We start from the raw sequence: 27,326 nt of genomic DNA on the forward strand, positions 1-27,326 counted from the left end.
CTCGTAACTTCAGTAGCAATAGTTCTACTTGGTCACTCGCTACGCTGGTGGTTCTACTTTGGAATCTTTCGTTTGGCAAACAATATTTATGCAACATTCAACGTTTTTAGATGTCATATACGAAAGAAAAACGACCGAAGATGGTTCGATCCCAGCTACCAATTTAGAAGTTGTAGAACTTGCAGAACATTTTAAAAATTTTCTAAAAATATCTGGAATATTTCATGAGAAAAATTTCATGTTTCATAAAACATTTCCGTCACTCATTCGCCGGGGTGGCCTAGGGGTTCAAGGCGTTAGCCGCGATAGCTAAAGACGCCGGTTCGAATCCGGTCTTCACCACTGGAGGGCTTCGTCACTTTTTCTTTAATATATGACATCTATTACAGTTTATAACTATTATAAACTGATTTTCTTTTAGTTCTACAATCATACTCACAGGTGCACATTTCAGGTAACTAATATACAACAAACGATTTTTTTTAATGTCCTATTTCAATTATATCTTCTAGTTAAACGTACTTAAAAGCTTGGACTTTTGTTTAACGATTTTAAATAATTATCGGGTAATTTTCAAACTTTTATGGTTCTAAATAATAAACACGGCCAAAGCAAAGAAATGTCCAACAAACACTGTCCATTTTTCAGCACTAATTCAGAACTGTCCAATATCCAAGGCCCGAAGACAAAAGAGCAGATTTTATGTGTTTGGTGTTCATTGAGATAATTACGTTAAATGGTGGCTTAATATGGCTAAATGATGGTGAGAATTGCTCTGTTTACGAACTTTGAAACAGAGGACAGCTAGAATATACATTGTGACTTCAAACAACTCAAATAAGCTTAGGAATTTAAATTTTTTTTTAGTATGACTAGACACTGGCACCGTCCCACCTCCAACGGACTAATGTAAAAGCGGGCGGAGCGGCGGAAAGCGCCGAAAATTTAAAACGTAATAAATATAAGAGCCTCGGTAGAGAGTATCATTTCATTCCATTTGGAGTTGAAACTCTAGGTCCATGGGGTCCCAGCGCGCATAAGTTGTTTGCAGAAATCGCGAAGCGTCTGGTTGACGTACCTGGTGACCGAAGAGCTGGCGGCTTTCTCGCACAACGTATCAGCATTGCGATACAGCGGGGAAATGCCGCCAGCATCCTTGGTACAATGCCTCAAGGGCCTATTTTAGATTTAAGCTAGTTATTAATTTCGTTTACGTAGTACCACTGTATATATCTTGTAGGTAGAGGTAGAACTAACATAATGTCATTTGTTGACAGGTCAGACATCGAAGGCACAGACTCTCAGTTATATCATGTTATATATAAGTTACTCTATGGCACAGACCAATCTGGCATTCAGCTACAATACCTTATAGAAAATAGTGTAAATATATTTGAAACAGCTATTAAATTAATCAAATTAAATATTTTTAAATATAAACAAGACAATTAAATTATAAACGTTAGGTTCGCACTTAAACTATCGTGAGACATATTTCAAAATATTTATCAGTACGGTTTTTACTCACTATTATTTTTAGTCGCTAAAAATAATAGTGAGTAAAAACCGTACTGATAAATATTTTGAAACGTTAGGTTTTTCAAAGTAAAACTCATTTTATACCTTGAATTTTAACAAGTATTTTACTAAGAACAGAACCTTCTTGGTTCGTATTAGTTGGAGACATATTAAAAAAAAAAGCTATAACTCCCGTGGGAGTAAAATGGACTTTAGCTCCCGGTGCACATGCGTGAAATAGCACGCTTATCGAGCAAGTGTGATAAAAAAAAAGTTTATTTTCATACTCTATTCCTATAAGCCTGTTAAAACCTCCTACTTCTTAAAATTAGCATGTTAAAAGTTTAGTTAAAAGCCTTAGATGGCTTAGATAAATGTATCAACGTCTTTAAATTTGATAATTCCCACAGAAAGATGTTTTCCCGATCGTATGTTCGCGATAACACCAGAAACTACTGAAGGATGTTCATGCGGTTTTCACCTATTAATAGAGTGATTCTTGATGAAGGTTTAGGTGTATATGTAATTTATCAAGGTTCTAATGGTGCGAAGCCGAGGCGGATCGCTATGATATATACGGTATAAAAGAAACTAAATGTTTGCTCATTTTCTTGTTTGAAATCGGCCGACATTAAAAGTGAACTACAATACAATGCAGGTAATTCTTATGAATACGTAATGCAAAAATACATACTCAAAACTCCTTTGTATTTTAAGCAACATTGAAAGTTGAAACTCTAGGTCCATGGGGTCCCAGCGCGCATAAGTTGTTTGCAGAAATCGCGAAGCGTCTGGTTGACGTAACTGGTGACCGAAGAGCTGGCGGCTTTCTCGCACAACGTATCAGCATTGCGATACAGCGGGGAAATGCCGCCAGCATCCTTGGTACAATGCCTCAAGGGCCTATTTTAGATTTAAGCTAGTTATTAATTTCGTTTACATAGTACCACTGTATATATCTTGTATGTAAATAAATTTGTAATTAATAATAGCAACATTAACATAAACAATATTTATACACGCCGTAACGTTAAACTTGACATTGTGATATTGTCTTCGGTTACCGCGATAGTTACTCATGATGACACCCGTCACCCGTTGACCACGAACGCTGTAAAGGGTTCGAAACGTCGGGATGTATTATAAATTCAATATACGTGATATAATCCGTTTTCATAGTTTTATTTCTTGACATTGTGAATTTAAGGTCAATACACACCAGGCGTGTACTGAAGTAGACAGTGCGTACACGCGCGTGCACACGCCGGTTGTAATGTATGGAGTAATACGGCGACACTGCGTTAGAGTAATATGCTGATAGGTATGTCAGATTTCACATTACTTTTGTGGCTATGTACAGTCGCCCTCAGATATATCGGAGCGGCCGAGGTGCTCAAAAATATCTGAACACGCACCTAGCGCCTTGACAATAGAGGCGTGTTCAGATATTTGTGAGCACCTTGGCCGCTCCGATATATCTGACGGCGACTGTACAATAAAGAAACTTCAAACGTAAAAAAATCATTGCACCGTTTTTGAATGATTGCTGAATTCATTATATTCTACTTAGGTACCTGCACTCTTGTTTGTACGAGTATTAGTTATTGATTTTTAGTGTTCCGTACCCAAAGGGTAAAAACGGGACCCTATTACTGAGACTCCACTGTCTGCCTGTCTGTCACCAGTCTGTATCTCATGAACCGTGATGATAAAATAAATACTTAAGTGGGGCTCCCATACAAGAAACGTGGTTTTTTGCCGTTTTTTTGCGTAATGGTACGGAACCCTTCGAGCGCGAGTTCGACTCGCACTTGGCCGGTTTGTTCGTTAATGGTACAGAACCCTTCATTATTGTGAGCACTGACACGTCCACTTAACTGGTATTTATTTGAATTAACTTTGATTTTAACTGAGAATTGAAAGGTTAATATAGGTTGTTTATTCGTGTATTTATTTCTAAATTTGAGCCACGAGGGGGAGTCGATTTCCGTTCTTGGCAAGTTAATGAACCCCATTAAAGTATCCTTTTTGTTAGATCCATACAAACGCATGGTAAAGTAGGTAGGTACCTATTACCTAATTATTTATTGTGTAATGTGTTGCCGTATTTTAATAGGTACTTACTGTACTCAGGGATTTCTAGTAGGGCAGAGTGCTCGAACAAATTGTCGTAAATGTGGACACGCTGGACAAAAGCACCAAATTTTTTTCAGGCGCTTGTTAGGTTAAGTTTTTGATAGGAACCAACTTTTCCGTCGGCCATCTTTAATTTTATGGCGGCCATTTTGAATTATAAGTATATCATTAATATCTCGAGTTCTAAATAACGTAGAATCACAATAAGTAGTGTTACTTACGTGTCAAAAACGCAAAAACATCAATTTGTTACACACAATGTAAAAAAGTTGTCTCAAGTTTTACTTAAATTCCGGACTATATTGACCGACATATTTTCAAAGGAATAAGTGCTTCTGTGGCATCCCTACTTCCGTGAGAATCAGACATACTACTTCCGGATAAAAAAATATGTTTACAGAATCAACGTTTGTAATTCCTACATATTTATCTTAAATATAGGTATAGGTAAGTAGGTATAGGTACAAAAACTTGTCAAGTGACAACCCCGTGCCGACACTCACAGCTCGGTCATAAATCTGCGGCGCGCAAAGAAGATTCACGGTTTGTGCGCAGTTATAAGTTTCAATTTTGCTTGCAGGCGGCGAGTATAGGTATAATTTTATACCTAAATCTGACTTTTGTGAAGGAGTGAATTTTCTGTGCGGTAGTACTTTTAGTTATTCTGTGGTTTTACCTTAAAAGGCAAAAACAGAGACAATAGTTTAAAGAATCTTAATTAAACCGAAATTATTCGTTCTCTTCGAAACCACAGAAGCGATAGTTGATCCGCCTTACACAATCCATATTGGTTGCTGTACTTAACCACATATTGTGATTGACACTTGGATGAATTAAAGAATAATAAAGAGCAAAAAAACCGGACAAGTGCGACTCGGACTCGCCCACCGAGGGTTCCGTACTTTCTAGTATTTGTTGTTATAGCGGCAACAGAAATATATCATCTGTGAAAAATTTAACTGTCTAGCTATCACGGTTCATGAGATACAGCCTGGTGGCAGACAGACAGACAGTGGAGTGTTAGTGTTAGTGTTAGTTTTTATCCTTTGGGTACGGAACCCTAAAAAGTTGTTGATTGATTCGCTACTACGTTTTTTTAGAGTTCTGTAGACTAAATAGCAAAACGGACTCAGTGTCATCAGCTTTTTTACTCGAAAACTAAGCTACCTGTAAGCTAGCACGGAGCCATAAAGCGCCATCTACTTTTTATATGTAGACCACTGCCGTTAAAACAGTATGTTTTGTAAACTTGTATAGCGACACGTATTTGTGTTGATTAAATGAACGACACTCCTATTTTTTTTTTTAATTATAAAGTTTTTTTTTATTTAAAAAACAATTAACACTCCTATTAAGATCAATTTAAACAGAGTGATGTGAGTAAGCGCCGTGTTGCGCGGATTGTTTTCAATAAATAAATTGTAGATGACAATAACATTTATTGGTAGAGATACTCAGGTGTCCCATGTTTTTATAACTTGAGGTTAAATCATACCAGGTGGCGCACGCTTAATGAGTAGACCCGTGATGTGACAGCTGACATATATTTCCAAACATTACAACCGGCCGATGCATGTGTCGAGGGAGGGAGCTAGAGCTTTGCTGCATACGCATTTGGTGTGTATTCGCCTTTATCTAAGTTGCTACACTTGGAAGGCAGGCTAAATCAATCATTATAATTAAATTGTTAATGTTATACGGATGACAATGCAATATTATGATGGCATGGAGCTGATCTGATCATGTAGACATGATGTGGGCCGTGGACCTCAGGAAGCCATGGGAACTTTTTGATAAAGCAACGCAAGCTACTTTTGTTTGGGGTATTAGAATTGTCTCGATGAGTATTAGTTGCCTGTGGAAAGAAAAGTAAAGTCAGCGATAAAAGCTAAAGTACAGTCAGTGGTTTTTTTGTTGCAAAAACTTACATTGTGTGAAAACTGTGTATAGAGCGTGTCAGCCTAGCCTTGCTACATAACGCATCTAGTGTGGTTCGGTCCTTAGCTATAACTATACATAAGGAATTCATATAGTGTCGAGTATACGCTTGTCCTAATTAATGATTAAGGCAGTTCCCTGAGCCAGAAGGCGAAAAATCTCATTATATGATCATGTTTTTCTAAGAGGCGTTGATATTCGTAGACGTGGAAAAAATATATGTAGTTCTTGACTATATTATCTTTAACAACATAGCTTCCGATACACGAATTATGAAACTTCGCTCAATACAATTAATTCCCAAAGTAACCTCTAACTCTGACTTTTAATCCTACTTAAGAAAGAAGAAAAAACAATCTTAACTTAAACAGTAATTTCATAGCTTTAGAATTTCGATATTGTAAGGTAACGTTTTTAAAATAAATAAAAACCGACAAAATTCGATCAAAATTGACACTTGGCGTGTATGTTCTTTCCCGTTCTTTCTTGCGAAATGTGACAAAGACAGCGGCAAACCGATGGAACGGCCTTAAGCTTATGAGGTTTCATTACAGAGTAATTTAAAACTAATAAGTCTTCCATTCTCTTTACAAATAGTTCCTCATGTTACAATTACGAGTGGCACTAGCACACTGGATACGAAGCAACGATGTTTAAGCAAAACAACGCTATGCACGTAGGTATTATAGCGACATCCCGCTGGCACATCGGAACGACGTGCGAATCCTAGGTATCCAGCATTATATCTATCTTTGGTATCCAGTGTGCTAAGAGCCTAAGCAGCTAAATATTACACCTCTAGTCGCGTTTACTTGGAATTGATTTGTAATATTTTATATAGATTCCTCGCGTTGATGTGATAAAAAGTGTGTTCTCTCACTCGGTAGCAAAGTTTGTTTTACTCTAGTTCCTCGCAACGCTCAAGATTCCACTTTTTGGAATTATTAGCACGAGGGGCTAAACAACTTTAGCCTTTGTATAACAAATAAAAATTTATATTTTTTTTCAATTACTAACATTGTTTGTCCGCTAGCTAAATACCTATTTACGTAGCCTAGCTGAGTCTGAAACTTAAGCAAAAAAGAACCTGTAGAACAAGTGATTATAAATTTTATGTGATATTAAGACTTCAGTTCTGTCTTTTCTGTATGTTCTGTCTGTGGTGGATATTTGGAGACTAAAAACTGGTTTTAGTGTAATACCTACCTGGCATATATACAGATACTTGTTGCCGGCAAAATAAAATGTAAAATTTGGTCCTTCGAAGTCCCTTAATTATTGATTGTATTTACTACTTAAACTACTATTTAGCTTGCTAAAAAAGATGGGTGGATTGTGTAAGAGGATATGAGAAAGAAAGGAGTGTGCTGAGGTGACGAAAGATAGAGGAGACGAAGAGAAAAACATGTTGTGCCGACACTGCCGACCCCACATAACGCGGGATAAGGGCAGGAATAAGGATTTGTTTTATTTTGACATTTGAGTCATTTGGGCTTTATGATTAAGATTTACAACTCAAAAGTGGTGTCACGGTTGCGTTGCCGAAATTTGTATACTACCTACAACATTCTGTTGCGACGATTTAGGGCTCTTCATATATCTACAGTAAAACAAACAAAAAGCTTTTAAATTTAAGTTAACTACTTAGCATAGATAATTAAGCAATACGTAGGTAATTAATTCTTAATAAATATACTCGTAATATCCTTAATAAGGCACTTTATCCATACAATATCACTTTCTTATCAATCTAGCACGAGTTACAAGATAATGCCAGAAAGATTGTTAAACGAGTAAACAACGTGGAAAGTGTTCCCAGAACGGGATCTCTCCGGTCAACGCCTCCTCTCAAGGCGACTTAACATTAATTAAAAGCATTGTCCTTTTGAACCCACCTTAATTACAGCTCTAGACGCTTGCACTATAAAACACCTTACTGGCTGAATGCAAAAACGAAACTTTTTCTTTTTAATTTGTTTCGGAACTTTTTTTTGGCAAAGTACACTCGCGCCTAATTTTCTTTTTTTTTCTAATGTTTACAGACTAAGGTATTTTGTGAAACTTTTTTAATTTACAAAACAGTTTATTTCATTCATGAAATCGTCTAAATGTACGATAAATGTGCCGTCGAAATCTCTCGCGCTGTTACCACGCGCGGTTTCCCGGTTAAACTAGTTTTGGTACGGTTCGAGGCTCGCGCGGATGCATCCATGACGTCATGCGTTCCCGGCAAGAGTGAGACAGATAGATGTCGAAATGTGGAATGCATGTTTATAGACTTTGTAGTTATGTTAATGATTCATTGAAGCGCTACAATGCAACTCACGTTTAGTATTCTGGTAAACAATGAATTATGAATGGTGAATGCTATTGTTATCATGTTATCTTTTCTTTCAATGGAATGGTGCTTTAAACATTTATTTACTTGATTTAACTAATTTAAGATAACTTAAAATGGGTGATTATAATTTTCATTATTATGTGCTTTTGAAAATAAATTAAAATAGGGTAAGGGTTTTTAGGGTTCCGTACCCAAAGGGGTAAAAACGTGAGTAACGTGGCCCTATTACTAAGACTCCGCTGTCCGTCTGTCTGTCACCAGGCGGTATCTCATGAACCGTGATAGCTAGACAGTTGAAATTTTCACAGATGATGTATTTCTGTTGCCGCTATAACAACAAATACAATAAACAGAATAAAATAAATATTTAAGTAGGGCTCCAATACAACAAACGTGTTTTTTTTTTGCTGTTTTTGCGTAATGGTACGGAACTGCACTGGGCCGGTTTTTTTTAATACGCCTATTCCTAATTTTGGCAGTGAAATAATATTCAATATTGTAAAAGTAACCAGTGAGCAGATTCAATAATTACATTAATTTCACTGAATCCGGTTCTATAGGACCAATCAACATTTTTGACAGATGCGAATAACGAATATACTTATTTTGTGTTACTTTGATGGTTCAAAATAAATTCCACCTTTTATAATCAATCTTAATATATTGAAGTTTTTTATTGATACAAAAAAAATACAAGTAGGTAAACCCTATAAAATTATGTTTTTACTTACTTGTATTTCGTTGTATCAATAAAAACAAAATAAGTTAAATAAAGTCTCTTTTTTTGTGCTTTTTTTTAAGTAAATTAAGACTGATAAAGGGTATGCCCTTTTCAAACCTTTTAACGTTATTCGTTTTACCTGAACGTAATAGTTTCTCCAAACGTTACTGGTAATCATTTGTAATACATTGCGGCATTTGATCGAATGTTTGAATTCGTTGTTTCTACTTAGCCGGCAATTATCTAAAATCGTATGTCATGTGCAAAGACCTTTTATTAAGGCTGCTCCACACTCATGCGCGAATCACGGCGCGAAGCCGCGATTCGCGTATGAGTGTGGGGGCCCTTTATATCAAGACCGTGTACTGAAGATTTTTGACTAACCATATTTGAACCGTATGTAGCTATTATTAAGGTTGATCAAAATAATATACAACAAACGGCCCCAGCGAGAGGATAGTCGAAAGGAGTGTGTCCTTTTCTAACAACATGCCAGGGTAAGGTGTAAGTGTAACCTACACTTTTATATATATATATATATATATATATATATATATATATATATATATAGATTGTAATTTTTCCTGTGACAGAAAGGGACAAACTCCGTTTGAGTCCTCTCTCACTCGGCCCGTTTTTTCGCATAAGTACACAGTCTTGATTTGGTCTTGATACTCTTGATATAATAAAAGGTCATTTGTCGCAACGTCTGTAGAAGCCTTACCAAACACATGTCAAATAGTGTACTGTCAAAAGTGACAGTGACATCTCCATGCTTGAAACTGACGTATAACCTATAAAGTGGTAAACATTGCGCATACTTGCTGTATTTATTCCAAATTAAAATATTAATTAACTCAAATATGAGTGAGGAAGTCCAAAATGAAGTGCAAAGTGATCCCAACAAACGTAAAAATAAGAAAAAGCCCAAGAATTTCCTTAAAAATGCTAAAAAGTACGCCAAGAAAGGCCAGTGGGGCAGAGGCACCAAAATGAGTGAAGAGTTGTACCAATATTTCTTAGGGATTCTGGATGCTATGAAAGCTGGTATCGAGGATGAAGATCAAAGACGTAAGTTGAGTCCTTGACTTCTTCATTTTGTACAAAAACTTTAATAAATACGCAGACAATTTGGTTAGGCTACAGACGATAAAATTATAGTTTTCAATTCAGTTATGATTGTTTGACTTAAGATCTGTTTAAATAATCTAATCTAAGTAGGTAACCTGTATCAGAATACCTTAATACCTTGTGTTAGAGAAAAGTTGAACTAATATATTATCAGGTGACAACTAAAACTCACTAATTACTAATAAAACAATGAAAGAAAAATCAACCCTATTTTAGTACTAATATCATTCACTACAGCTATGAACTTTTGGTGATAATTAGTGTTTTGGTTGCCATCTAACGATATTTTAAACTAAACTGCTGTTTCCCATTAATCATTCTTTTGTGAGCATTGAAAATTATCATATTTTTTGATAATTTTCTGTAATTGTGACATTCTCAATCAAAAGGTACCATATTGTCTCTTGCCATAAGGATGCTCTGACAGGTTATTTGTATAAAGATACAAGCAAATTTCGTCTTTATGGTAAGTGACAAAGTGCTGCCTTTTTCATTGAGAATGCCACAATTAATTAAATTATATCATTCCAGAGAGCTTAGTAAACAATGTATTGGACCGAACAAAAGGTGAAGAACTGAACATAATTGGCAATCAACTTGGCTGCCGAGTCGTAGAGCTGCTGTTACCCTACTCATCACCCGAAGACTTGGAACGGTACTTTGAAGTATTACACCCAGAACTACGTAGGCTCTGCTCTGATAATTTCACGAGCCATGTTGTTGAGACTGTATTAAGGGTTGCGAGCGAGCGAGCTACAGATCACTTACAAACAGGAGAGACAAATGATGAAAGTGAGGATGAAGTACCGAAGAAAAAGATAAAACTAGAACCGAAACAATCTAAATACAGTGACGCCCATGTTACAAACTGCTATGAATTTGCTTTAAAGATATGTAAATATGCTTTAAATAATTTAGAAGATTTTGTCTGGGATAACTATGCTAATCATATTTTGAGAAGCGCTTTAAAATGCCTAAGTGGAATTACATTGTTACCTAACGAAAAGCCTAAAGTTAACATGTTTGTAATAGAGAAAACGGATAAGCAAACACCACCATCACCTTTTATAAAGAAAATGGTTTACAAAAATGTGCCGGATGATTTTAAAGAATTAGTAACCGAGTTTGCAAAAAGGTTATCAGTATGGCCACAGTTTAAAGACTTACCATATCAGAATTTAACCTCCGGTTTGTTACAAGTGCTGCTATATGCCATTAGGAATGTAGATAAAAATTTGACGAGGGATTTGTTAAAGCAGTTGTTGAATGAAAGCTTTGCTCCGGACAATTGGGTGTCAAGCGGTAATGATACTGATGATAAAAAGGAAGTGAAGATTGACGTGGACGAGGAAAATCAGGAAAGTGTTGTTAAGAGTGGTTTGCTGCCACCTGTGTTTGAAGCAGAACCTGCTGTCAGGTAATACAAGATTTTTCTATCTTCATTGCAGTATAGAGTCGAAAGATCCCATGCAGTGTATACCTAACTATGACTAATTGCCACATCGACGGTGTTAATAAGGTTATAAGCCCACAGATTATTAATTGTTCCAATAAACCAAACATTAGTCTGTTATGTTTCTTTGGATTTGGCACATTCAAAGGTGTGTAAATGATTGCAGCACCATCTTCCCTAAAATTTTATGGCAATTTATAATATATATATAAAAAAAAAATTAAACCACGTGTTTACGTGTTTTACACTAGCCAAAAATAGTTAAAAACGGGGGTGCGACCCTCGGTCCGGATCGTACCTGGTCCAACAGATCTCGTTGGCCATTCAGCGCGGTAACGCTCCCAGCGTAATGGGGACATTTGAGCCAGGTGCGATTCGTGACGGTTATTTTATTTAAACAAAAAAAAAGTGACGAAGCCTGTTGCGGATATCATCATTGGTATTTTTTGGACGAAGCATGTTGCTGATTTGTATAGGTATTTGTGGCCACCTGATGAAGCCTGCGTTAAAAAATAATAATTAAAATATGGATAAAAAAAAAAAAGTTAAAAACGGTAAAAACTATTTTCTAAGCACATTTGGGGCGTACCCCAGGGTGTGTATTTAAGTTTTATGAAAACACACCTATTAAGAATGTTATTAATATTATTGCCTTTAATTTTCAGATTACTCGAAGCAGCGCTGCTAGTGGCCAAAAAGAAGATGTACACACAGATATACGCCAAATGCTTCATCAACAGACTGGCACAGTTAGCTTGTATGCCGATGTTAAATTACACGGTTCAGAGGCTGTTTGACAACTGTCAGATCAAAGAGGAGGTGAGTCATACAGAGAATAACCAAAGATAATACTCCGTAATAGATGGATACAGTCTGAGGAAAAAACGTGCCTCGAAAATCAAGAAAATTTGATTCTCGTTCAGAGGGCGCTACTAGCTTTGGCCAACTGTCGTATAGATGGCGTTGACGGTTTCATTTGTTATTTAACAATTTTAACGCATATCAGTGAAAGAAAATGGGTCAAAATTATAAAAATAATTAATGCAAATAAAAAAAATCATTTATCCATATCTAAATAGATTTTATCGTATTTTTAAAAATATTTATTTTTAGTTTTAAAGTGTGTCGACAGATGGCAGTGAATTTACTGGGGTTACAAAATTTACTATGACAGTACCGCTCTAGTATAAGTTACTCTATGGTATAACATAGATTACATGCCAGATACAGCCGGCATGTATGATGATGATGATGTATTCCTGTTATCCCTCATTAGGGCTCGCAAAAGAATCCTCCATTTATCACGATCTTGAGCGACTACTTCCAGCTCTTTCCAGTCGAGTCCAGTTGAGCCAGCCTCTTTCTCAACTGAATGCCTCCATGTAGTACACAGCTTTGTATGCCGGCATGTATGCTATTGCTAATCTTGAACAATGTCATAGAGAAATGAATAAGCATAGAGTGCTCACTCCATCCATCAATTTTGTTACCAAAACGCTTATTATTTACGTAGTCGGCATCTAGCGTCAAGTAGCGGATTTATCAGTACTGCTACTTGACACTAGATGTCCCGTGTGTCGCGACTGACGAAAAGTGTATTGCTCAATAATTTACAAGTAATATTACAAGCAGAAGGAGTTGAAAATTCCTGTTAATATGGTAATAGTACCTGAGAGCATTGGACTTTTCGTTCGTCATCGTCATCATCATATCAGCCCTTTATCGCCCACTGTTGAGCATAGGCCTCTCTTCCAGTACGCCACTTGTCCCAGTCCTGAACTTTCGTTCGTCGCGTCGCGACATCTATTGTCGAGTAGCAGTCCTGATAAATCCGCTACTAATAACAAGCGTTTTGACTAACTGATGTATGGAGTGAGCACTGTTTACTTATTTCTCTATAACAATGTGTAAAAGCTGTTTGACTACTGTCAAGTCACAGCGGATTTTTTTTGTGAACAAGTGTGTGTGTGTGACATCAAAACTTTCTTTCACCCAAACATGGTTTCAGTCTCTGACTTTGCATGAGACTGGCACAGCGACTTAGAAGTGTGTCTAGGTGTGAGAAAGGGGATAGGAATAAGTGGGAGTGCGAATGGGATGGGTGAAACTGGAATGGGGCTGCCGCAATACACGACTGAATGAAATGTAAACCAAAATAAATGTCATATACGAAGGAAGAAATGACCAAGGCCTCCTCACCACCTGACCACTCCAAATCACCCGAGTTGATTCGGCTAGGAGGTCGAACCATACTGTTCTACCTTACTTATAGCCAGGGGGCGCCACAAGCCCACAGGAAAAAGTCATATACTTGGAAATTTCGACCCATGCCACCGTGACCGAGTGGCCGAGCGGTTCAGGCATCTGTCGCGTAAACGGAGGACGCTGGTTCGATTCCTATATGACATTTATTTCGGTTTGTAATTTTAATACATAGTAGTGTGTCTTCTTGAAATAACACAAATTAAAATATTTTCAAAGAAAGTAATTTAATTTGTTCTTACAATAAATGAAATGTTGTGAAAATTAGACTTATATTGACCGGGATATAGACCGTGATTACCTTTTGTATTATTTGTGAGCTCCCGATATTTAGACGCAGTTACATGCATCATGTTCACGGGTGACTGAAGATAGCGGGTGGGTGGTTGTGAAAATGAACTGAATACTTTTATTTAACAGTTGGAGCCGATGTTTGACGAGTTGTCCAACAAGTTTGCGGATTTGTTGGCCTGTGGGAACACGGGAGTGTTAGTGTCCATCGCCAAGGCGTGTCTCAGAGTTAAGGCGCGGCAGGCGCAATTTGTAAATGTAAGTATTTGTATGTAAATGTAAGATAGTTGTCCAACAAATGTGCCATTCTCAATCAAAAGGGTACTTATTGTCGGTTGTCAATAAGGCGCTATTTCCATATGGCTTCAATAAGAAATCAACCTAATCGACAACCGACAATGTGGTACCTTTTGATTGAAAACGTTACAAATTGTCAATTTAAGTATATTTATTACATACACTATTGTGTTTACATATTAGCTGTGTCTTCCCAGTACAACTTATTATTTTAAAACTTCAAATTGTAATGAAAATGGCGATAGTAACAAAAAATCTTTTTTTAATTTAATGGCTACAAAATAATATATTCAGTATCTAAGTATAAATTAAGGGTACACGGAAAGAACATGTCTAGTCACTTTTTTTGGGAAAATGAGATTTTCATTTCAAAATGTAAAGCTCTTAATGAACTATTGGTTATATCTTTTGCTACCACTGTATAATATATGTAACACAACTTTTTTTTAGTTAAAAAGACCTGGTCACGGAATTACCATACATTTTGAAATGGTTTCAAATTTTAAAACCGCGATTACTCAAAATGTTACAGTGACTAGACATGTTCTTTCCGTGTACCCTTCAAATTGTATAGCATACCTGCATACAAAATGGTCACTCCGAGTTACATATATGACGAACATAACAACATAGAATTAGGTTGATATTTATTTCTATAAAAACTCGCCAGTTTTCATAAATCAATCTTATACAGTGTATAAGATAAGATAAGATAAGATAAGATACATTTATTGATAAAATTGTACAAATTTTACACGTCAATTCAGCCATACTATAATATACAATGTCCACCATATAATTATAATAAATTTATAGTACATTACAATATATAATTTGTGTTCGTAGTTCTATTGATAAAGTTCATTATTACAATTATTATATCTTTATCTCAGTTTTTTATCTAATGTCAGGGCTTATTACACTTCCTTAAAATAAATTCATTCACACTGTAGCAACACAGGTCAAGCAACATTTTTTTAATCTTATTGTAAAATATTTTATCGCTCGCCGAGGTAATTATGTCACTAGGTAGGGTATTATAGATCTTGACACCTAGGACAGCGAGTGACTTTCGAGCTTTAGCGAGTCTGCGGTGCGGGACAAGTAGCAGGTGTGCACCACGGGTATTTCTACCATGACACTGACCGCGCGTTGGGTATTGTTTAAGATTAGACCTCACGTGTTGGCAGGCCATCAATATGAAGATACAAGGCAGAGTTAGAATTTTATGCTGCTTAAATAATGCTTGGGCTGGATGATCGTAGGGCTTACCAGATATAATTCTAAGAGCACGCTTCTGTAGTTTAAACGGTCTGTCACAGTCTGCTGACGTACCCCATAGTTCGACACCTTGGGTTAAAATTGAGTGAAAGTACCCGAAATAGGCAGTTCTGAGGTTGTCAGGTGTCAGGGTGGGTGCCAGTCTGGATAAAGCAAAACAGGCAGATGCTAACTTGTCGCAAACTGCGTCTATATGGGGTGACCATGTCAAACCTGAATCCATCGTGAAGCCTAGATATTTCACCTGATCAACTTGAGGTAAGTTAATATCATTTATAACAATATTAAATTGACATTCGTTACTTTTACGCAGTTGGAAGTGCATAATGTTAGTTTTGTCAATGTTCAGTTGCATGCCGTTAGATAGGAACCATTGGGCAATCTTATGCATAACTTCGTTCGCTTTTACTTTTAAATTATTAAAATTCTCTGCGTTAATTATTATGCATGTATCGTCAGCAAACATAATGTATTCAGGTTCCGAACATGCAGTTGTTATGTCATTAACTAACGTTAAAAAAAGGTTATTCCCCATTATGGATCCCTGGGGGACAGAACAACCCCCGATGGGCTCGAGATTTGATTTTGCACCGAGAACGGAAGTACTCTGCTGTCGATTAGACAAGAATGACGCAATTGTGCTCAAAAAATGTCCTTCGAAGCCGTAGCGATTTAGCTTTTTTAAGAGCAGGGCATGATCGATCATTTCGAAGGCGCGCGACAGGTCGCAGAATATCGCTGCTACCTGCCGCCCGCCCTCGAGGTGCGTCATCACCCGGGTGAACACATCGCGGGCCGCATCCCTCGTTGACCGGCCCGCCTGGTAGGCGTATTGCTGCCTATTTAAAAGGTTATTTGAGGTGAAATGCTGCATTAGTCTTGCACTCAACAAACGCTCGAAAACTTTTGATACTACAGGAATGAGCGATATTGGTCTGTAGAATTTTGGTAAATGCATTTCTCCCTTTCCCTTGTAAATAGGCTGCACCTTCACCAACTTAAGGATGTCTGGGTACACGCCGGCGCTAATACACTCGTTCAACAAGTAAAGGAGCAATGATATTACTACAGGTGGAAAAAGGTCTAGGATATGCGTTGACATGTCATTTATGTCCTTTGATTGTTTGCGTTTTACATTTTTGCATGCACTAATCATATCATTTAACGTAAACCGTTCAAAAACAAATGTAGGTGGGAAACTAGTTAAGTATTGTTCCAAATATGCAAGCGCATCATCAGCGCACGGTTGCGTAGCAATGTTATTTGCTTGAATGTAGTAGTGGTTCAGCTGATCGGCGGCGGCCGCGGCGCGGGAGCGCTCGCAGTCGCCAGCCGACCGGCTAACGAGTACATTGATCGGACCGCTTCTGCCGTTACCGCGCCTGCATGTCTCAGAAGAAATAACATTCCATATAGCTCGACTCACATTGCCTTCAGCACAGCACGCTATTTTGTTATTAACATAGTCCTTACGCTCGCTTCGTAATGTTGCCCAGAATGCTATTTCAAGTCTAACCAAGCTCGAATGTAACTCGCTATCATTTGGTTGTTTCGATAATTTCATTTTAATTCTACGTATATTGTAACGCGACTGACGTACACGGTCGTTGACCCAAGTGCTAGCGGTGTTTTTAATCGGTTGTCTTTTAACAGGAAAATGAACATCATAAAAATGTTTGATAACGTTTATTACCGATGAGGTTCTATTGTTTGGACAATGATTTTTTGCAAGTATATTGTCCCAGTCGTATGACTCAAGACTTAATATAAAACTAGAAATATTATGTTTATAAAATGTTCTTTTTAATGTATGCATCATAGGAGATACACTGTTTAGAATGTTTATGATGACATTAACACTCATATGATCGGATAGGTTAAAATCTTCACAGAATACAGTTTTAATTCTACTTATATGTAAGTTTGTATATATGTGATCTATACATGTTTTTGACGTGTCCGTCACCCTTGTAGGTGTAGAAACAAGCTGCCTAAAGTTATATTGTTTGATAGTGTTAATAAGGTACTTACAGTTTGAACATTTAGCCATCAAATCAATGTTAATGTCACCTACAATTACGACATTATAGTTTTGAATTGCCTGTAAACTTAGTAGCTCATTTAATTTAGAAAAGTATAGGGGTACATCACCGTTGGGGGGTCGATAAATACACACAATCACGAGGTCTAATCCAACACACTCGATTGCACAGGCTTCGAAGTGGGCTTCCACTGACATGTCAGCGATCTCCTTGCGTTCTATTGTAATCATGTCCGACTTGGCGTATATGCAGGCTCCTCCTCCTTTCTTTGTTTGTCTTGAGTACTGGGCTCTCAGGTTGTAGTTAAGTATATTGATTAAAGATATTTGATTACACTGCATCCAGTGCTCTGTAAGGCAGATTATATCGACAGGTGTTTGTGTTTGAAGTTCGCTTTCAAGTCTATAAGTTTTATTTTCCAGCCTGTTTATGTTTTGATGTAAAATATGTACTTGATTTGTTTTTGTTGCTGTCGTAGTGTTGCTTTTTCTGGATGCTGGTCTGTCCTGGTTCTTAGCTTTCGGGAGACTTAGGCTCCCGGGGTCGGAGAAAGGGCCGCCATTCCGATATACAGGTGTTGAGGGGCCACGCTGACGCGACTAGGAAGTTATCGTAAACGGCAGATGGGATGCCCATTTTAAAAGATGTATAAGTATCCCTCTTTGATGGTATGAGTTCAGCTGTGTACCTCGCGTCATCTCGTACGGTTTTTAGGTGTTTTATGATGCCCTCAGGTGTCGATTCTTTTTTGAAAAAACATCCATGGAGGTATTTCATGACTTCAACTCCTCGGATCTCAGTATTTTCGGCGGATCCCTTTAAATTTAACGAACTTTTGAGATTGCGGCGACGTTGGTGCCGACTATGTGGTAGTTCCCAGCCCTGATCATCCATTTGGCTATCGGAGGTCTCCTCGGGGATTTCGTTAATTACTGGATCCGTGCTATTGCATTTAATAATGTCGTCATGTTTTGTTAAATTAGACTTGTCCAATTGAATTTTCGTGCTGCTATTAGCATTCGTTGAGATATTTTTGTTTGTCGTATCATTTTTGTTTGTCGAATCATTTTTGTTCGTCGTGGCGGTCAGTTTTTGCGGCTGGTTTTGTTTAAATTTTGTCGGTTGCTTTACTTGCGCGACGAGTCTCTCTTTCGTGCGCAGGGCCGATGCGCGCTGTTCTCGCCGCACCGGTGCATGTGTGGGAGCAGGTCGACTAGACGGCGTAGATGCGCTGCTGCCGGGTGTTGACGGTGCGCTGTTATCCGTCGTTAACTTGCTTGAGCTCTCGGATTTTTTTGTTAAGATAGGTTTCAATTCACATATTTCTTTGTGTATTCCATCTATTTTTGCCGATAATTCGATCACTCTCAGTTCTAGAGGTTTAAGGATTGCACTTAACAGGTTTTTTAAAGTTTCACTGTCACATAAAGACATTTTTGGTAGATTTATCACACTTTTTTGCAAGCGAGACCGTCAGTGACCAAAGGCCGACCGCGCGCGACTGATAGCGACTGTATAGCGAGGTACAGTCAAGTGTAAAAATATGGGTGCATATAAGTTACTCAAAAATATATCCCATACTTCTTAATTCGCTGACATAAGAGAGGCTGAGGCTGAGAGGGCGTTTTCTAAAATAAATATTGAAAACCTGATTCTTTCAAATCTGGACATTCTTGGGCTCATTCTACTCAGAATCGACAGCATTCTCCATCCTGCCATTAAAAAAATATGTCCCAAAATGTCCATTCCATTACGTTACGTTTTTGTGTTTTTTTTTTCACTTGTGACGGAAATGACGGAATGTACAATTTTCATACAAATCATTGAGAGATATTTTTTTATCATCAGGATTGAATATGCTAGTGATTCTGAGTTGAAAGAACCCAAAAACACCAGGATCTGTGAGAATCAGGTTTTCAATATTTTAGAAAACGCCCAAGAGCTATGGGAAATACATTTTTGAGTAAGTTATATCAAAAATAGATATAACTCCGTAATAGAAGGATACAGTCTTAGGAAAAAACGTGCTTCGAAAATCGCGAAAATTTGATTCTCGATCAGATGGCGCCACTACCTTTGGCCTACTGTCGTATAGAGGGCGTTGACGGTTTCGTTTGTTATTTAACAATTTAAAAAAAAACATAACCTTTCAATTTCCAGGGTCTAGAGACAGCCCTTAAAGTGACCCCCGACAATCAGAAGTATTTCCCCGTGTTCGTGCTCCGATTGCTGCCCTCAGACCGCGTGGAAGTCTCCGCTTTGGACAAAGAATACTTTATTAATGTCCATGGCTCGGTTATATTACAGAGCATATTAGATTATCAAGTAAGTTATTTAAACCCTATGACAGCTAAAGTGCATCAGGCATGCCTATGGTGCAGTGCATCAGGATTTCAGGAATGTTCGCCCAAGCGCACGCGTTAACACTACTTAGTCTAAGACATCTAATGTAGATGGCGCTGTACAATACATTGTATGCAGTTACTCTCGAAAATCAAAAGTTATCAAGCGGACCCCAGGCTCCCATGAGCCGTGCGAAAAGCCTGGACAAACGCGTGGATGATGAATCTAAAAAATCAAGTCAAAAGTTTTTTTTTAAATCTTACGTTCGAAAATTCGAACACAAAGATAAAAAAAAATAGCCACAACCGAATACAGAACCTCCTCCTTCTATGAAATTGAAGTCGGTTAAAAAGTGTGTGCGTGTAATCTTTACGCGCGATTGAAGTAAAACTTCTTTGACGATGACGTTTATCGCTATGTTGGCACTTTGACGTGTGTTCTATTGTGCGTTGTGCTACTGAGCGTTACTTCCGTCAGAAAAAAAACTTGAGTTACCCTCTAGTTGCGCCTAGAAGTTTTACTTTTATGGCGCCATACTTCGCCATATAGTTGCTATTTCAAGCCTGCTCGAATACGCAAGAGCAATAGAGAGGCAGATAACGAATTCTTCATTTTAGATGTTCGCGGTAGGCCCACAGACCATTGGCTTGTTTTACCATTTTGGTTCCCCATAACTGGAGGGATTAAAAAAAATCATTTTTTTTCAGCGCCCTGCCAAAGCCGTCAATGGTCTATTAGAACTGACTCCAGAACAGCTCCTCGTCATATTCTCCGACGCCAAAGGCAGCCACATAGCCGATGCTTTCTGCAAGGGGCAGTTCGTCGGCGTGAAGGCGAGAGACAAGATGATATGGAAGCTGAAGGTTAGAGAGAGATCGATATATTTCACTGCGTTACACTTGGCGTCCAATCGCGAATAGTAGTATTTTGGGGATAATCAAAAATGTACCTTAAAGACTACTAGTTACAGTCGCAAATCCATTGTAGTCTCTACTGGTGTATTATTTCTTGAGCAGGCTTCTGATACGCGTTATTAGCTATCTCATTCGAGGGATCTATATATTTTACTGCCTTCCATTCGGAACAAGTCTTTTGGGGATAATCAAAAATGTACCTTAAAGGCTACTAGTAACAGTTGCAAATCCATTGTAGGCTCTACTGGTGTCATCTCTTAAGCAGGCCTCAGATAGGCGTTATTGAGAACGCGACTGTAAGGTGATGGATGCAAGGTTGATTTTTGTTTGTTTCTCAAAAGTCTACTGCGCTAGAACGCTCTTGCTGGCTTCTGAACTCCTGGTAATATTTATAACTAGCTTTTGCCCGCGACTTCGTCTGCGTGGAATCAGTAACAGCAGCTAGAATAAGTTTAGCGCCTGGAGAAAGTGTAATAGCAATAATTCAATTTGGGCATAAGCTGAATTGCTTGACATCAATTATCAGGCATCTCATTAAATCTCTCAATTTCACCCCCCTTTTCACTCTCTTCAGGGATGATTTCCGACTTAAAAACTATCCTATGTCCTTCCCCGGGACTCAAACTATCTCTATACCAAATTTCAACTAAATCGGTTCAGCAGTTTAAGCGTGAAGAGGTAACAGACAGATAGACAGACACACTTTCGCATTTATAATATTAGTACGGATGATATGTAAGCTGAGAGGTATCGATATAGTTTCTGCACTGCGCCGTGGATTCCATACTCAATGGCGGTTGACGACTCCCTTTCTCTTCTATACCTATTGAAAGTTCATAAGTTCCATAAAGGGCTTACACTTTGCTAAATTTAGTGACTAATAAGAGGGACGACGCTATACGTGAGACGCGATAAGAGATACATCCTAACCTTCTCACGTATAGCGGCGTCCCTCTTGTTAGTCACTAAATTAGGATAGTGTAATAAGCTCTTAAGACTTATATACCTAGTCTCCATGCATAAGACCATCTTGCTATTATTGTTTCGGTGTATGTCTAAGTTTCATATGTAATCTGAGGTCCTAACCATTTGTTATCTTCCACAGGGCTACTACCAGACCCTAGCGCTCTCCCAGCACGGCTCACGAGCCCTCGACAGAATCTTCGAAGCAGCTTCCCTCGAGCAAAAGGTCAAGATCACGACCGAACTGGCAGACAAAAGCAATTTGCTTAACAGCACTAAGTTCGGTCGCCTGATCGCTGTGAAACTAGACGTGGAAGGGTTCAAGAAAGCGCAAAAACAGTGGGAACAGAAGTTTAAAGGGAAATAAATTATAAACAAGAAATTTTGAGTTGTATTTCTACATTTATTCTTTTAAAATTATTTCCTGTAACGCTGTAAATTTAAAAAGAAAGTAGACAGATGCTTTTGAGTGTAATACGCTTTCCGCGAGGGATACGTTCCGCTAAAAATCGCGTAAGTGAAATTTGCGTATATCGGGGTTGACGGGCAATCCCCTACTCTTCAATTTTTCCAAACAGAATGGTCAGAGAATGCGGGGAATTTAAAGAGGTAAGGTTCATTAGACCCTATTTTTGTAGAAATGTCACAAATAAGAAACGTTGAAAGGATCAAAAACATCATTTAAGGCTAGTTTTGACTACGTTAGTAATTTAGTCGAGTGGTGAGTATTTTAGTTACTAAAATTGATCAACTGACAAAAAACGTTTGCACTACAGACGAGCCAGTTTCAAGTGAGTAGACATGTTTTAAAATGAAATGCTGGTTCGGGCTACGTTAATTTAGTCGTGTGGAGAGTATTTTAGTTACTAAACGTGTCTGAACACCAAAAAGTTAGTTTTATTTTTACAATATAAATAGGGTCGTGGTCATGTCTGCCGCATGCCGAATGACTTGTGGGCCAAAATAACCACAGAGTGGCTGCCCCGTGAGTCAAACCGGGGATCCGGCAGACCTCGTCGGCGATGGCGGGATAACTTGGACTCCTTTTTGAGCGACTGGCCAGATGTAGCTCAAAACCGGGAGGAGTGGAAGAAGAGGGGGGAGGCCTTTGCCCAGCAGTGGGACACAATAGGCTCGTAATAATAATAAATAGGGTCGTATAGTCTAGAAAATAAGGTTGTAAATAAGACAACAATAATAACAATATACTGGCTAAGTTTATTTCAATATTTTATACTGGCATAACCCTCCTCCGCAGTTATGCGGTATCTCTCCTGGCTTCAGACTACATATCTTGTTGCCGCAAATGTATTCGCCTTTACGTAGGTTGAGAGGGTCAGGAACTGAAATTAAGAGAAATTAAATTGATTAATTTTAACGAAGATTAGAAATAAAATGCGTATAAATAAGTTTTGAAATTAACTCTGGCGTTTCGACGACGGTATTGTAAGTAAATAATAAGAGGTCATTACATCACACGTTTAGGGGGGGAGGGGTCAAAAAACCTCGAAATTCGTGTGACGTAATTAATGGATGAACCCTAAAGTGTGAAAAACATGAAAGTTTAAAATACCATTAAAAAAGCCCATAAGGTAAACTTCCTGGTGTAAGTACCTTCCTTCTTAGACACCTTAATTCCAATAAGTAGTCAGCCCATTTGTCACTCAATCGGTTGGAATTAAGATTGAAGGTGGCAACTATTGGGACAGGGACATTTACGTGTTTATTCCATAATAATTACAATTAAAGACGACTGAACTACATCATTGCATTATGAAGCCCTCTTCATCATTAGAACTGGATTTCGATAAAAATATGGGACCAATCAGAGCGATATCTAGGATCACTTCTAAACAAAAAAACAAGTCTGTACAAAAACTATGGAGGCAATTTTTTGTAAAAGTCTGACAACAAGGGTCTATTCTTTCCCATATAGTTTTAAGTCATAATGTATTGTAAAACGCAACGAAAATGTGGACAAACACATTTTCGTTAGTCATAATTTGGTTTTTCTCAGAACGCGTAACTTTTCAGGATTGATATAAAACATACCTAACCTAACCTAAACTATCTATAGGATAACCCGAGGAAATTCCTGAAAAGTTAGCCGTTTCAGAATTATGACTAATGATAATATGACAATCATTACATTATGACTTTCAATAATTATGTCAAACAAAGGGACCCCCTGTTACAAACATGCCAAAGGCTCTTGTGTTATCTTTAGCCTTCGTGGGTGATGCCATAGGTATTATTAGGTACTTAACTCCTAGACCGCCAAATGAAACAAGTACGCAGAAAAATATGAGTCAATGTGCAATATGTGCATTTCGTCATGAAAGCCTAAGTAAATTCACTTAAGGAAATCCACATAGCAATATTCGTAAGTACAGTAATTTTAGAAATTAATGCATCGGCTTTAGGTATGCTAATTTTATTAATTACCTACCTACCTACTCAGTAGCTTCAATGCCAATTGCCAAAGCACTCTATTGCTTGTTATGACTTTATGAGTAGGTAGGTATATGCCATAGAAATTCACTTCAATAAGTTTTTAAAAATAATGTTGTTTGACAATCTATTAAGAAGCGTTGGATGGATTGTGTAGAGAAAGATCTAAGGAAGATGGGAAAGTTTACCAACTGGAAGAAGGTCGCCAGGCACCGCGACAACTGGAGGAAGATTGTGGAGGAGGCCAAGACCCACAAAGGGTTGTAGCGCCAACGGAAGTAAAGTAAGTAAGTTGTTTGACAGTCATTTTGATTATTTGAACACCTCGCCAGCTTATAGCTACGTAGTATCCTAGTGGTATAAAATAATCAAGGTTTTTTTTACCTCTGGTCCCTTTCTGTCCCTTGATGAACTGCGGTGTACGGGGAGGTCGGTACAATTCTGTGTCTATCTCAAATCTCGCTGGCAAGGGCGAAGCTAGTCCACAAACCGCTACAGTCAGCACTACCAAGATAAATACCTAAAACCAAACATTAGTTTTTTTAACTACCGTAAAATGGGGTGAGTAGGTTTCGCGGGGAGAGTTAGGTTATAAATGGGGAGGGAAGGTTTGAAAGGGGGTGAGATGGGTTTTTAGGGCTACTGCTACAAAAATAATGTATTCCAATTTAAAATGGGGCTATAGTAATACTCATAATAAAAAAAACGATCCAACAATCTTCCAAAATCACCTTTGTATGAAAACCCATCTCACCCCAATTACGAGGGACTACGGGGTGAGGTGGTTTTTCCTGTTTATCGTCAAAGTTATGAAATGGAACTACCTAAAATAAAATAAAAGCTAAAATACAAACGTCCCGAACACTTATTATACACACCATTCAGTTTGCATATGTAAAAATAAAATATTATCGAGGTTTGCTCCAACTCACCCCATTTTACGGTACCACTCAACTGACTCAATACTCGTGACTTTCGCGCAAAATGAAAGTTTTACAAGAACGACTTCACATCACATATACGGTAAAGGGCTTTTTCTTCCCTGCTAGGATGGATCAAAGTGGTACTTTTCTTCCCTGCTAGGAGGGATCAAAGATACACTTTTCTGTTCTTGGTCACTAATATTTTATTTGCACAAATTTGTAGCTTAAATAATATTTTGAAATATAAAAACCTTTTTTATGGGTGATGTGCAGCAGTTGCGTCACATGGTATTAGCAAAGTTATTTCCACCTTGAGCGTTAACACTAGAATCCCTCACTATGCTCAGGATTATATTTTAGAAACCTTGCCTTTTTCAGGATTCAACGCCCCTTGTTGCTCCTTATGACACAACACAAATAACACAATCTACTATTACACAAACAAGCACATTCTCATAGAACGTGAATCTTTTCATTCCTTTTGCTAGTCAACCTTCCTAGGTCAACCAGTTTTGCAAAGTCAACCAATAACGGCACCCAAATGCCAGAAATTTCGGACATTGCTACTTTTTAGGGTTCCGTACCCAAAGGGTAAAAACGGGAGCCTATTACTAAGACTCATCTGTCCGTCTGTCCGTTTGTCTGTCACCAGGCTGTATCTCATGAACCGTGATAGCTAGACAGTTGAAATTTTGACAGATGATGTATTTCTGTTGCCGCTATAACAACAAATACTAAAAAGTACGGAACCCTCGGTGGGCGAGTCCGACTCGCACTTGTCCAGTTTTTTTTTAGCACCCCTACCTACAGACATGATGGTCGCAGTTAAAGTCAAACCAAGAAAAGTCTGCAGAGATTTTGACACGCAGTGCAGGTGTTATTTTAAACGTCAAACTTCTATGAAATTATGACGTATTAATAACACTGGCACTGCGTGTGTTGTCAAAATCGCTGTAGACTTTTCTTGGTCTAACTCTATCAACGAGGTAAATGACAGGATTCTCCAGATCTCTATAATCGTAATCTCTTCGTGGTGTCAAATAGTGACTTTTGCCCTATCATGTCGTTATCACTCTGATACTAGGCATAAATTTTAGGTCTGTGCTCTGATACGTCCGCAGATATTAGCACAATTGAGGCAGTCAGATATTTTAATTTATAATAACTTTTAAACTATTTGTTTCGAAATGAAAGCAACGATATTTAATTCATATTCATACGTAATACTAGTAAAATTGTAACACTAGTACAAAACACAAATAATATCAATTTACTGGCAGTTTCAAAATTCCTAAGTCTCCTTGTAGAACACGAAATTAAAAATAAACTTACAAATAACTTCATGATGCCGCGTTGCGCGCTCTCCGATCACTGGCTATCACAACACTGAGCATTGTTTTTATTTAATACCAGTTAATTATCAACTGTTTAAGTAATTTTCAATCTTCATACTATAACTTTAAGGTTTAAACTTGCTTAAGTAGTTAAAACTTGACCGACCCGTCATACACTGAGTCATAAACCCGTCTGTGCTGTGACCTGTTATTTTATTCGTGAAAATTGACCAGCGTATTTTGAAACGTAATTAAGTATGTTGTTCAGAATTTGAGGACCAAATTATGCTGGAGTTTTCAATGTTTTCTAAATAGATTGGTACGGTACTTTGTTTACTTTTACCTACTAAGAGTGAATGTGTTCCGTGTAAAGAAAAAACCGGCCAAGTGCGAGTAGGACTCGCGCACCGAGGGATCCGTAATTTTTAGTATTTGTTGTTATAGCGGCAACAGAAATACATCATCTGTGAAAACAACTGTCTAGCTATCACGGTTCATGTGGTTCCGCTACGCTAGATGTAGGCTACGAAAATAAAAGTCTTTTTGGTAACAAAACCGATGTATGAAGTGAGCACTCTATGTCTTCTTAATTCTCTTTGCTTATTTATATAGAGAGCCATTACTCCCGTTTCGTTCGAACGCCTCAAACGATCGGCACCTTGGCTAGGCACTCTTGCTTGTAATACCTACGCATGTTGGATAGGTTTTTATGCTGTTAATTTATCCTATTTTTAATGACGACATCATACGAACCTCAGAAATGATTGGCGCGGTCCTATTGTATGAAATAACATGTATTGTATTGTTTTTATTACATTTTGTTTGATAGATTGATTTAATACATACAATAATACATATATGACTGCATATTATATGCTCTAAAAAATGTAGAAACCTTTCAGAAAATGCACAGTGCTAGAAACAATCACAACAAAAAAAAAACGTTTATTCAAAGATCTTACTTACAACTAACTACATATTTTCTTC

At 37.8% G+C, this 27,326-nt stretch overlaps 2 protein-coding genes across 2 annotated transcripts; one reads left to right on the forward strand and one right to left on the reverse strand.

Moving 5' to 3' along the window:
* The first annotated feature begins 9,421 nt into the window (after window positions 1-9,421).
* Window positions 9,422-22,012, forward strand: LOC134750961 (nucleolar protein 9). The gene is made up of 7 exons (XM_063686254.1): window positions 9,422-9,725; window positions 10,317-11,202; window positions 11,904-12,057; window positions 13,921-14,049; window positions 19,572-19,736; window positions 20,462-20,617; window positions 21,774-22,012. Exons 1-7 carry the CDS (start codon window positions 9,518-9,520, stop codon window positions 21,996-21,998), a joined length of 1,923 nt encoding a protein of 640 aa, XP_063542324.1. The 5' UTR covers window positions 9,422-9,517; the 3' UTR covers window positions 21,999-22,012.
* Window positions 22,013-22,839: 827 nt separating this feature from the next.
* On the reverse strand, window positions 22,840-26,509 carry LOC134750823 (uncharacterized). Its single transcript, XM_063686054.1, has 3 exons — window positions 26,338-26,509; window positions 24,467-24,602; window positions 22,840-22,974 (listed from the first exon to the last, which is right to left on the reverse strand). The coding sequence occupies exons 1-3, from the start codon at window positions 26,347-26,349 to the stop codon at window positions 22,850-22,852; spliced, it is 273 nt and encodes a 90-aa protein (XP_063542124.1). The 5' UTR covers window positions 26,350-26,509; the 3' UTR covers window positions 22,840-22,849.
* Between the last annotated feature and the right edge of the window lie 817 nt (window positions 26,510-27,326).

Source organism: Cydia strobilella, chromosome 21 (assembly GCF_947568885.1).
Source record: "Cydia strobilella chromosome 21, ilCydStro3.1, whole genome shotgun sequence".
Lineage (NCBI taxonomy): Eukaryota > Metazoa > Arthropoda > Insecta > Lepidoptera > Tortricidae > Cydia > Cydia strobilella.